General features: G+C 58.2%; 1 protein-coding gene across 1 annotated transcript in view; it reads right to left on the bottom strand.

The window, feature by feature from the left end:
- The window catches only part of OLFM1 (olfactomedin 1), a 39,716-nt gene extending 27,311 nt beyond the window's left edge, over positions 1–12,405 (bottom strand). Inside the window, exon 1 of the mRNA XM_012639834.1 lies at positions 11,877–12,405. Coding sequence (XP_012495288.1) covers positions 11,877–11,942 — 66 coding nt within the window. The 5' untranslated portion in view covers positions 11,943–12,405. The remainder of the gene's footprint in view (positions 1–11,876) is intronic.
- Positions 12,406–12,679: the final 274 nt, after the last annotated feature.

The raw sequence follows: 12,679 nt of genomic DNA, 5'->3' as shown, positions 1-12,679 counted from the left end.
TCCCTCCGCGTCCGCCGCCGCCGCCAGGAAGGGCCGCCCGGCTCTGAGCGCTGCGCGGGCTGCGCGCGGGGGCCGCGGCCGGGAGGCGGGGACACGGCCGGGCGGCGGCCGACGCAATCAGCCCAGGAAATGGGTGGATTTTTCCTCGCTCCGGCTCCCCGCCGCCCCCTGGCTGCTGACAGCGAGGTCTGCAAATCCCGGTCCGCCGAGGAGTTGGGATGGGGTGACCCGGGGAGAGACAAACCACCGTCCCCGGATCATAAAACACCCAACTGGGCTCACTGCCCGCTGCCCTCCATCCCGGGCCCCCCGCCCTCACTGTCGCACCCGTCTCAGATCCGCCCCCGGGACCCGCTGGGGGCCGGGGCTGCCCGCGGAGGCTGCCCTCTAAGCTTCCGCACGGGGCTCCCAGCCAGCCCAGGCCTCCCGCTGAAGCCCAGCCCGGAAGCGGGGCTCCGGGCGGCTCCGAAAGTAGCTCCGGGTCTCGGGGTGTCTCCAGAGCCAGCGGGGTGGGGGACTTCGGCGCAAAGGGGAAGGTGCCAGGCAGTCGCGGTGCCCGAGGCCTGGGGCAGAAGGGCGCCAACGGGCATTCCCCGCGCCCACCTGGATGCGCCGCTGCAGGTGTGTGTGGCGGGGACCTGGGGTCCGGGGTTGAGGGGCGTGGGCTGGGGGTGTGCCACTGGCTCCCTGGGTCCCTCGCAGGGCTGGAGCCCAAGTCGCCGTGCCCAGGCCCCAGGGCAGGGCGGGCTGGCACAAGCTGCCCTCTTCCCAGCCCTCCGCGGCCAGGACTTGGGCGTGTAGGTCTCACCGCGCACGCAGGCCCCACGGGTCAAACGCTTTAATGGGGCTTTGGAATTTGCGGAAGGCTCCTAATCGGAGATGAAAGCCGCTTCCTCCAGGCCTTCCATTAAGCTCTCCCAGCCATTTGGGAAGGAAAGAATCCCTCGGACCACTCACTGCACTCTTTCTGCCTGGGTGAAAATTAATCTCCCTTCCTGGATGGGCTTTGAAAGACAGGGAGTCTCCCTGGCACCTGCCTGAGAAGAACGACGCTTTCTTGGGCATTTCTCTGGGTGTGTGCGGTCCCTGTGCGCACAGAGGCCTCTCCAGGCACCGCCTGGCCCGAGCGCAGGGGTGAGGCCCGCTGGCCAAGGAGCCCCCGCGTTTTCCCGACGGGGTGCAGGCAGTGGCGGGGCCGGGAAGGCTGGGCGCCAGCAAATCCCAACTATTGGGGAAGGGCGCCATCTCCCAGTGCAGGCTGGCACTGCAGGCTCGGCTGGCAGAACCCCGAGCCCAGGCCGCACCTGGCCCGCCCCAGTCTCCGCCTCCCTTCTCCGGCCAGGCATATTCAACACAGAGTTGGGGCCACAAGCCTCGCCCCGCCCGCCCAAATCCCTCACACCCACTTCCCACGACAGAAAGACCAGGACCACTTATTTTGTTGGAACAACTTCAGATCCAACCCATAAAACTCTCAGGTCCTCTCAGAAGCCACAGATAATTTAAACACCTACTATGTGCAAGACATGGGGTACAAGTGGGCTATAAATCCCAGAACAGAAGCAACACCGACACGATAATGACATTCCCAGGCACTGTCCGCAGCTGGGCACCGTGCCTGAACCAAAACTCTCCTAGACCCAATAGGAGATGCCCTTGCTAGAGAGTCCTCCCAAGACGTTGCCTCCAGGTGCTGGCTCTGGGAGACCTCGTACCAGTTAATCGGCCTCCCTGAGCCTCAGTCCCCCATCTGCAAAATGGGTTTAATAATAGTAACTTTCCCCTCCAGGGCATTATGTGGATTAAATGACTTGGTGCAGGAACAAGCCTGGCACCTAACAGGGGTGATGTGCATTGTCACCTACTTTACAGAAGACAAAACAGGCTCAGTGAGGACCTCAGCTAAGAGACCTGGGCAGACACACGTGACAGAGCTTGGATTGAGAATGAGATTTGATGTCCCCAGAAACCTCTGCCGCCTCTCTCTAGAGCTGCTGTTGGCTAAAGGCCATGGGTATGAGGTCTGTCGGTATAGACGCACAGATGTGGAAGAGGCACCGTTGGATATAACAATAACCCCAGCAACGGGAGCTGCATTCCAGGAAGGTTAAGTTCCAGATGGGTAAATAGAATGATAATAATTTAAAAACTCTCCTTTCTGAAGTATGGGCCTTGCTAGTTGAAAAACAGAAAAGAAAAGAAACTCTGTTGACCTTGAAGAACTTGTAATTTGACCTTAAGTCAGTGATGTCCCAAAGGATTTGGAACTGGTGCTCTGAATTTGGAGAGCACCGACTTGGCTGGGCTTCTGAATGGAGGAAGTGGAATCCAGGCAGTTTGTAGCCAGGAAGCCACGTGCCGCTCGGCTCAGCAGAGCTGTTGGAGGCAGTGTGGCCCAGGGACCGATGAGCCACCTTCCATCCCACTGGCCCAGGGACTCTCTCCACCTCTTTTGGGGATAGGCAGTTAAGGCACAGCCTGGAGATCTGAACCCCCTACCGTATTTCTCCTGAGCTCACGTCCTATTGGGCAGCCAGAGGGTGTATGGTTCCCCCAAGGCACGGCTGAGAAGCATTCCTTTTTTAAAAAATGTGGTTTTGGGTAACTCACATTGAACTTGCTAAAAAATGTGAACCAGCCCTTATAATTCCTAAGACCTCTGGGAACTAAGGTCAAAGGATTTTTAGAGTAATGGAAGGAAAAGATGAACCCCCCCACCTTACCTTTAAATCCTAGTCATTATCTTTAATGCTTATGGAGAACCGAATAGTTACAGAATTCTCACCCCCCGTGGGATGTATGACTAGAACAGGGATGTGCAGGGGACCCCGCACTGGCCTTCCAGCTTCGAGCCTGCGCCTGTGCTGCTCTGACCTGCGCCTGTGCTATACTGACCTGCACCTGTGCTATACTGACCTGCACCTGTGCTGCTCTGGCCTGCACCTGTGCTGCTCTGGCCTGCACCTGTGCTATACTAACCTGAACCTGTGCTGCTCTGGCCTGCGCCTGTGCTGCTCTGGCCTGCTCCTGTGCTGTTCTACTGTGCTGGGAGGGTCTAGTTAAGTTGCTTCCAACTCTTCTAATCCCAAACCAAAGTCCTATCCAGTTTCTGAAATCTGTGGTTCAGAGGGAGTGACTACTGCCTTTAATGCTTCTGAAAGGGGCATCCGAGAAGGCTACAGTAGTGTAATTTGATTTGGAAGGCGGCATGACATTCCAAAAGCAAATCACGGATTGCTGAAGAATGAAGGTATTTGGATTAAAGGATCTATGGCATCGGCACATCCATAGTGTTCCTAAAGAGGAATTTAAATCCCAATTTCCACACGACTTCTCTTGAAGCAAAGGCGCATTTATACTTGCCGCTCTGAATGATCATAACAACGCTGACGGAGCCGGCACTGTGCCCCAGACCACACTGGGGATTAGCTGTGCATGATGTCGCTTAAACCTCACCGAAGCCCAGGCGCGGTGCTGCCGTCGACACCACTTTACAGATGAGGACTCTCAGGCGTAGAAAGGTAACAAGGTCTGTCCAAGGTCAAATAGAGCTTCCAGAGCCAAGCCCAAAACATGGCAGCACCCCGTCTCTCAGATGTGGCGGCCACCGTCAAGTCTCGGGAATCCCAGAAGTGGCATGATCTGCGTGGCCACAGAAGCCCTGGCCACCTGCACAATTCCCGGGGCCACAGAGGCCCACCAGAAGACGATTCTGCGCCAGAGCATTTCTGGGCCCTCACCCACCCAGTCCATGGGATGTCCTGTCCTGCCTGCAGTGCCAGGTCACCTGCCATGCCAAGTTAGACTGGCCTGGTCTCTGTCCTCACACCAGCCCCTTACAGGCCCCGACCTTGATGGGCTCTGCACGAATTCACCAGCACACATAAAAACAAGAATACCAGCCTCCACAGCCCTGGTGTTCATAGCTCTGAAAATGAGGGCTGATGTTATGTAACCCTCAGGGATGCTTCTGCCTAAAATTCTGTCATCCTCACAAGGGACACACACACACGGCGTGTTAGAGAGCCACCTCGTGAAGCCCTACAACAGCCAGGCTGGGAGCGGGGAGGTGCATCTAGCTGCCGCCACCTCACGGTCAGAACCGCGGGGCCACAGGGTCCCAAGCCAGGAGTGGCGCTTGGAGAGAAGCAGGTCTCTGGGTAAGTCCCTGATGCTCCCTGGCAAGGGGACCTCCCCAAGGACAAAGTCCTGATGCCCCTTTGCTGTTTAAAAATACACATATTGCCCTCCAGCTATTTGCAAATAGCTCGAGGGGGCAGGAGAGAGGGAGAAGGAGAAAGAGAGTGAAAGATTCGGGGAGGAGAGAGAGACAGCGCTCCCACGCGGGCCCCCTGCTCCGCCACCCTGATGTGCCTCTTTCATTCTCGGAGCAAGGAAAGGACCTGGCCTTGAGCAGGGCAGTCTGTGAGGAGCCACGAGTCCCCAAGCACCTTCTCCCAACAGCCACGGAAAACCACCGTGGGCAGTCAGTGCCAAATGTCCCCATCATTCTGCGTCCTCCATGGCCTCTGGGCTCACAAACTGGTAAGGGCGTCATTGCTCCTCACCCCCTTCCAGTGAGAGGGTTCTGTCCTGGCCTGGCTCCTGGCCAGGGCATGGGGTTTTTTAGCTCAGCTAGCAAGGGCTGGCTCGCCCAGGACACCTGGCTTCCTCTGAGGGCTGGTCCTTCTATTCAAGTCCCCCAACGACCTGGAGCCACTTCCTCCTAGGGAGAGCACCCCGCCGACCCACACCTGTCATGGGGGACAGTTTTTCCCATCCAGGCCCAATCTGCCTCTTTCTGGCTGTCAGTCCTACTGCTCTGTCCATCCAGGGAGCTGACTGCCCATGGCTCTGCCCACCCTGGACTCTGCACACCCCCTCCGCTCCCTCTTCTGGCAAGTTCCAAGCAGCTCCCAAGGATGCTGCCTCAGACTGGCTCTCAGCCAGACTCTGGAAGCCACAGCTCCGTGTTCTCTTAGTTGCCCAGTAGAAATAGGGTCCAGTTTTAGGAGTGGGACAGGGACAAGACAACTCAGCAGACACGTCCCCCTCTGGACTGAACTCGTGGTTTTCAGGGGCCCCACGAGCATCCCATTCCCCGCTGTCCAGTGGAGGGGACTCGCCACACTAACTGTGAAGGACAGTCCAGCTTCTGTGGAATGAGCAACTGGTCCCGACATGAATGAAAAGATGGCGCCATTACACAAGCATCTGCGGGCAACCCCAGCGTCCAGCTGGGTATATTGTAACTGAGGACACAGCGTCTGCGTAGAGCTGGATTCTGGAGACTAAGTTATCTGCCTCGGAGGACGCTCGGCCTCCACACGCGGGGCTCCCCGCACACACGCCCCACCCTCTGCTCAGCTGGGACACGGCCTCAGAGACATCTTAGCAACCGCTGACAAACATTGGCGCTGTCTCTGGAGAAGTCTCCTGTTTTATGATCCTTGGTGTTGCTTATGGAATATGAGACCCCAGCTCCATCCACACCCTCTCCCCTGTTGCCTCGCACTGCGGACTTAGCCTGTGATCAATGGGGCAGGATGCTGAGGCTGGGAGGCCCCAGGAATGGAGCTCGTGTGTGCCTGTGCGTGTGTGCGTGTGTGTGTGTGCGTGTGTGCGTGTGTGTGTGTGTGTGTGTGTGTGTGTGTGTGCGCGTGTTGGGGAGGCAGGGGCACAGGGACTCATATACCTGAATGCAGAATTGTTGACAAATGGCCGGTTCCCCATTTCTCTGAGTCCTGCTATGCTGTCTGAATACGACCCCCTGGGGGTGCACTGAGTAAAGCTATTTGCGACACACCTGTGTTCTCTCTTTGACCCTCAGATGCTCAAAGCATCACCTGAAGCACCTCTCAGAACCACCGGTGAGAGCCATTCTGTGAACAGGGAAAACTCCACCGGGAGCTTTAAACCCCCGAGGGCAACTTGCATCCCTGCTGAAACTACAGGCTGGGCCGGGATTGCTTTAGGTGGCCATTGGGGTGAGCCGTTAACCTGCTGACCGGACTGGGGCTGGCGTCTCTCCCCTGGACTCCTCAGTCTCGACGCTGCGTACTTACTCTCCGAGCAGAGTTTAAGCGTCACTGAACTGTAATAAGGAATACGCAAGCCGAACCCGTTGCCGGACATCTTTGTGGAACGAGCTTGTAGGTAAGCCCACGTCTCTTAAACACGATTTGAGGCCACAGAAGCCACATCAGCAGCTGTCACCCAGGCAGCAGCCATGCGCTTTAACCTTGCGCAGAAGAAGAAGGAAGAGAAACCCTCCCCCAAGGAGCAGCCATGAACGAGGGCGGATCACACATGTTTGCAGCATGTTCTTTTCGTGTTGGCCACACTGTCTTCCCTGGTATCGTGCAACATGTGCCAGATGCAACAAAGGATGTCGCTAGAGCCACAGGCATTCAGAGCGTTAGCGAGAGGCTACCTTAGCTCAGTGCGTATGTCCTGTTTCTTCTTGGATGTCAAGTCACCAAGCAAATCCTGGGACACTCCTGCGTAACCCCTCACATTACGCCTGGGAGAAGCAAGGTGAGAAGCCCCAGCAGGCACCCACAGACACCCTTCCATCTCTGAGGGCTGCAGGGACCTGCCCAGTGTCACTGATCCATGGTGGTGGAGGGAACTACAGCCTGACCCCCACCCACCGCCGCTTCCTTCCTGCCCTGCTGCTGCCCCTTTGAAGGCCAATGGTCCAGGCAGCAGCAGCAGAGCATCTGGCCACTGTTAGACGGACGCGGCTCAGTGGCTCTCCAGGAACTCTGCAGAGGTCGCAACGGGCATGACCGCACCAGGCCCTTCCGTTTCACGGGTGCACGGTGACGCTGAGCTGGTTTCTGTACTTTTTATTTGCTGTCTTAACAAGCACCTGAACTCAGCTTTCTCGGGTGTCAGGCAGACCTGGGTCTGCACCTGGGGTTGTCACTCATTTGCTGGGTCACTGGGCAGGTGGTGTCACTTCCCAAGCCTCAGTGTCTTGTGGCAAGAGTGAGGACAGTGGCCCGGGGCTGTGGGACTATTAGGACATGGTAAAGATTAGGCTCCTGGCGCGGAGGTTGACACACAACAGCACTTGAAGAATATTAGCCCTCGTTATTGGTGACGTTCCCAGGGCCTGAACCCCAGGCAGGTTTCCCATGTGTAATAATCTGAAAAATGAAAGAGATGCTCATTTTTGCTGTTTTCTCCTCCCCTCACCTCGGCCCCACCACGCTGCCAGCCGGGGCAGCACCGGTGACTGTGAGTGGCTGTGCCCGCGGCAGTGACCCCGCGGCGCTGGTTTCCGAGTGTGAACAGTTCTGGCGGCCCATCGCTCAGGGCTGAAAATTGGCCGCTGTCCCCGTCAGCCCGGCTCATGGTCGCCATGTGTCTAATTCAGTTCAGCTAGTAATTAGTTTTGTATCACTTTACACGGTGATGTTAATCCTGATTACAGGGCTGATAACTTTAGTAATAAATACGACTCGAGGCAGGAAATTACCTTCCTTTGATCGGGGAAGGTTGAAGTCAGTGGGATGAGAAGCAAACTGCTTTAGGAGATGAAGCAGCTGCCTCCTGCGCAGGATTTACAGCGAGTCCCCGGTGTCGCCGAGCCTCCCCGCCAGCGAGGCGGGCCCGGAGAGCACGGTGCTCCTTTCCCCGGGAACAGCCTTTGTGCGTCCAGCGGTGTCACTGGCCCCAGAGGCAGTGGCCAGCTTCAGTGCAAACACTGGGTACATTCCACGCACCCTGAAATGGCTCGGAAAAGCCCGCCACCCCCGCCACCCCCTTCTGCACATGCTCTGTCCCTCCAGCACATCCAAGGCAGATGTGGGTCCCAAAGCTGGGCTGGCAGGTAGACAGGGCAGGTCAGTGGGACCACTGGGCCCAAGCCCAGGCTGGAGCGTGACACAACATTCAGCTATTTTTTCTCATCCAGTTTGTCCAGGGGAGTAGACTTAGGTCATCTGCTCTAGAACGAGCAAAGTGTGAGGATGAGAGAACAGACTGGGAGGGACGGGCCCCACGGGGGCTCTGAGAGGCTCCGTCAGTGTCACCTCCCCTGTCACCTCCGCAAGCCCTGTCCACACCCGGCACCAGCACACACCTCCCCCAAACACCGTCCGGGGTTTGTCCGTGTCCCTGTGCAGGTGCCTAGATGGCAAATAGCTCACCCAACTCTGGGACCAAGCATACAGCAGTCACTCAATAAAGCCTGAAGGCAAACAGCAACCTCAGTAACAGTTGGCGCTCAAGGCCGCTCTATGTTCATTTACAGCTTGAATCCCCACTGGGGACATCCAGGGTGTCACACCGTTGAGACAGGCCATGCCCAGCCTGGGGTGTGAGGTGGTAGTGGGAAGAGCTCCATTTAAATCTTAAAATGAATCAAATACCCTCAACAAACATGTGTTGAGCATTGGATATGAGAGTCACGGTTTCCGGCCCTTCTTCCTGCTGCAGCCTGAATGCAGCCCCCGCTTCTGTCCTCTTTCCCTGGGCTCACTAGCGGACCAAGATGCAACCTCGGCCCCAGATCGAGCATCACCCCTTCTCCAAGGCTTTCTCCAGCCCCGAGACAGAGCTCACTCCCCCACTCCCGTCCAGAGCACGTGGTGCATGCAGCTCTTGCACCACAGAAAGAAACGATCGCGGCAGAGCCTCAGGTCTTCCCACAAAGCACGCTCGCCCCAGATGGCCGACCACGAGGGTTTGGACCATTCAGGACTGTAAGCCCAGATTCAACTGAGTTAAATCCAACCAGTTGGTAGCCAAGCAAGGCATGTTCGAGGAGAGGAGAAGTAAGCAACTGAAGGGATAGGACTGGGGGTTTGCAGTAGGGAGATAGCTTAGAGAATCGTCTACTTTAATCCTCCTTGCTTCACAGAGAGGGAAGCTCAGGCTCAGAGAGGTTAAGCACCTTTCTCAAAGTCACCCAGCCAGTGCCTGGTGGGATCAGGGGAAGAGAAAGACAACTGGGTTCAAGGTCATTGCTGCAGAGCTTCCGAGCGCCTTTCACACCATTGCATACAAGGGACAAGATTCTCTCTGAAGGGGAGGCTGAGGTGGGCTGGAGCCCTTGCCCTGCCCCAGGTCCCCAGGGCCGAGAGATCAACTCCTCAGCTCCCTGGTCAGGAAGTTAGCTATATGCCACCTCACCCTGCAGCTCAGAAGGCATGAAGTGCCAGCATCTTACTGAAAATCACAGAGCAAGACCAGGGAAAACGTCTTTCTGGTTGAGGAGAAAGTTCATCTGGCCCCACAGCCCTGCACGTAGTAGGCCATCAATCAATGGCTGGCACCGGACCGAGTGTTTCATCGTAAGCAAGCTGTCAGGAGAACAGATGGCCCTGCCATGTGCTCCGCTCCCCCTGCCTGTCTGCCTGAATCCTGCAAACAGCATTTACCGAGTGCAGGTAACATCCACATGTCTCCAGCTTGTTCCCAGTATGATGTACGCTAATCTAGAAGCAGTGGCCCTGGAATGGTGTGGCCACGTCCTTTGGAGGCCTAGAAGCAAGAGTGTGGCCGTGGGGAGCAATTTACCTACAATGGTTGTGGGACACAGACACCAGACAGCTCCAACGCCCTTCCTGCAGCCCAGGGGTGTTTCTTCATTCATTCACAAATGCGGGCACATTGCTCAAGGCACCCAGCCAGGAATCGCTCTGGGATAAAGAAAGCAAGATTCTCGGGTGTGGATGTCAGAGCTTCAGATTCAGAGCAGCCCGGTCCTGCACCCACACCTACTCCCGATCCCACGCTCCACCTTAGAGGTACGGCTTCCCGGCTAAAGGTGAGAGTCGCCTGGCTCAGCTCCAGTGGGGCCCACACAGGTGGAAGCAGGGGAGCCGGGACCTCAGGAGCTGGTTGCCAAACCAGCCACTCTCTGACCCCTTCATAGACTCGAAAAGCCTAAAGCAATTTTAATTGGTGAGACTTTCCTCCAAAATTTCACCACAATTGGGAATAATCGGCCTCCAACACAAAATTCTGAAAGCATAATTTTCAGGGGCTGGCCCAGGGAGGGTAGAGCCACGAGGCAAGGGTGGGAGGTGTCTGCTGGCTGAGTTGAGGAACACAAGCCCCTGAGAGATCTTGAGGCAAACAAAGAAAATAACGTCATTGCCCTGCCTGACCCAGGGGAGGCTGGGGCCAGGGAGCTGACCAGGGTCCTGAAGGCATCCCGCTGGCCCTGACTCCGGAGCCTGAGGGTGCAGGTGTGCACAGGTGCGTGCAGGGCCGGCTGAGGTTCGGACGTCCAGAACCTTCAGCACGATGGACAAACATTTTCACCACTGAGACAAAGCTTCTAGTTGAAGTTGAACCGAAAGTTTCTCCCCAGAACAGGGGATCTTTAAAAAGACAGGAAGAGGAGAACTTATGGAGGAAAAGCAGCTTGTGGTCTGGGAACGGAGACTTAGGAGTACCTGGAAGGAAGAAGCCAGTAAGGCTTAGAGAACCCTCGGGGACAGCCACTTCCAGGCCCAGAACCGGACATCTCTTTGCCAAGACATCTCCATAAGACACAGGCATAGCCCTTTGCAAGGCAGCGTGCCACCCCAGGGACCGGCTTGGCTCTCTGCTGCGAGCATGTGCTCATCTGTGTGTGCACACAAGCATACATGCATCTGTCCAGCTGTGGGCACGGCCACCACTCCTCGGCCAGGCCTTCCTGGGGCCAAGAAAACTTATCTCCCGGAGGCCATGCAGAACCTCCTTAGGGGGGGCTGCCCCACTGTCTGGGCAGCACAGGGCGGGGTTCTGAGGCAACTGGGACGACAGAACGCCACTGTGGGGTCCGGTTTGGACTGCACTCCTGGCAGAGCCAGGGAGCCAGCAAGGGCTTCCAGGCAAAACTAGGGGAGCTTGTTCCAGCGTCTTCTCTCTCGTGGTCTTTCTCCTGCTCTCTGGCCCTCCCATCTTCTCTCCTTTGTTTCCTCTTTTATTCTGAGAGAGGGAGGCAGGGAGGGAGGCAAGGAGGGTCAGGGCAGCCACGGCGACTGGGGCTTGGTGCCAAGGAGCCGGTTGCCCATCACTTGGACTTGCAGCTCCAAAGGGCCAGAGTCCCCCAGCTCAGAGCGTGGCACAGTGGCACCATCGAAAGGGCATTTTAATGTCACTCTCGAGCAGCCAGGCTCCAGGAGCTGGCAGGCTGTTCCCTGTACCCTGATGCCAGAGCAGCACCCCCAGCTCAGCGCTCCCAGACAGCCCTTCCCCTCCTCCCAGACCTGCCAGCCCTAAGATGCATTTCTAAAATGGAGAATACCAACCAGAGACACGTTCTCTATTGATACATTGTTCAGGCAAAGCCGGGCGGTCCCCAGCAGAGCCATTCGGACTTGTCACTCACACCTCCTGCAGTGCATGTGGCCACAGCCCCCACGCCCTCCACATTAAGCCGACAATGCACCCCAGCCCGAATGCTGCCTGCCCTTCCAGGCAGGTCTTGGAGGCGCAATTCCCATGCCTGGGAGCTCCCAAGGGCAGTGTTACGCCCAAAGGGAGGGGTGTGTGTTGGGGGGAAGGAGATAGGTCCCTCTACCTCTGAGAATGCCTGGGGGCTCGGCTACTTGGCTCTCAGGCTTCCCCGAAGATGACAACAGCCAAAGAACCCCCTCCCTGGCCTGCCCTTTGAACTTAGCAGCGAGTCGGGGGGAGCAGCCGTGCAGCCCCACTGGGCCAGGGCTGGAGGGAGCACGGTCTCAGGTCGCCTGCACTCGCCCTCCCACCGTGGTCCGGCGCAGCACTCTGCCCTCCTCCCCAATCCGGGGGCTGGGCGCTGGGGCAGGGGGCCAGGGGTGGCGCTGAGCCTCTCCCGACTTTGCGGGGCTCCCCTGGGACCGGGCTGGGCGCCTGGCGGGGAGGAAAATGGCGTTGGATGCACGTACTTGAGTGAGTTCAGTGCCCATCAGGATGAGGAAGAGGAGGCTGAGGAGCTTCCGGGCCGGTTGCATGTCTCGCTGCCACCTCCAACGACCTGGCGCGCAGGGCCCTGGGTGCTGGCCGGCCGGCGGCTGCGTGGACGCGGACGCGCTCGGGCTCCGGCTCCGCGGGCTCCAGCGGCGGCGCTGGCTCGTGTCCCCGGCGCCCGGATTCAGCACCCGGAGCAGGCGGCGCGCGGGCTCTGCTGCGCGGAGCCTCCGCTCTGCATATTTATCGCGTCCCGGTTCCGGCGCGTCTGCCTCCGGGCAGGGCTGGGCAGGGCTGGGCTGGGCGCGGGCTGCGCGCCCTCCTCTCGCCTGCCTGCTAATGGCTCCCCCGCGCGCCTGGCATTGGCGGAGCGCGAACGCGCTCCGCTGCGGTGGGTGCCAAAAGTTTGCTCGGGAAGGGGCGGGGGCGGGGGTGGCGCGAGGGACCCGCGCCTCGATCGCGCGGGGAGGGGGAGGGCCGCGGCGCCGGCGGGGAAGCAGGCTGGGACAGGATGTGACATCAAAAAGGCGGGGGAAATTGAATGGGATAGAGAACTCCATCCTGGCCGGCTGAGCCAGCCAGCTCCGTGTCCCTGGGACCGGGACAGTGGGGCGGCCAGCGCCGGCCCCGGCCCTCTGGACAGCGGGTGGACCACAGAGAGGGGAGCGGGCAGGACAGCTGGCTTTGGGTCTAGGATGGAAAGTCTTCGTGTCTCCAGGAGTTACAGGAGATGAAGCTGAACAGATCCTTAGAAGTCACCGTTAAGGCGGTAAACTGAGGC

Source organism: Propithecus coquereli, unplaced genomic scaffold (assembly GCF_000956105.1).
Source record: "Propithecus coquereli isolate 6110/MARCELLA unplaced genomic scaffold, Pcoq_1.0 Scaffold142, whole genome shotgun sequence".
Taxonomy (NCBI): domain Eukaryota; kingdom Metazoa; phylum Chordata; class Mammalia; order Primates; family Indriidae; genus Propithecus; species Propithecus coquereli.
This window is presented reverse-complemented; position numbering and strand designations above follow the sequence as displayed.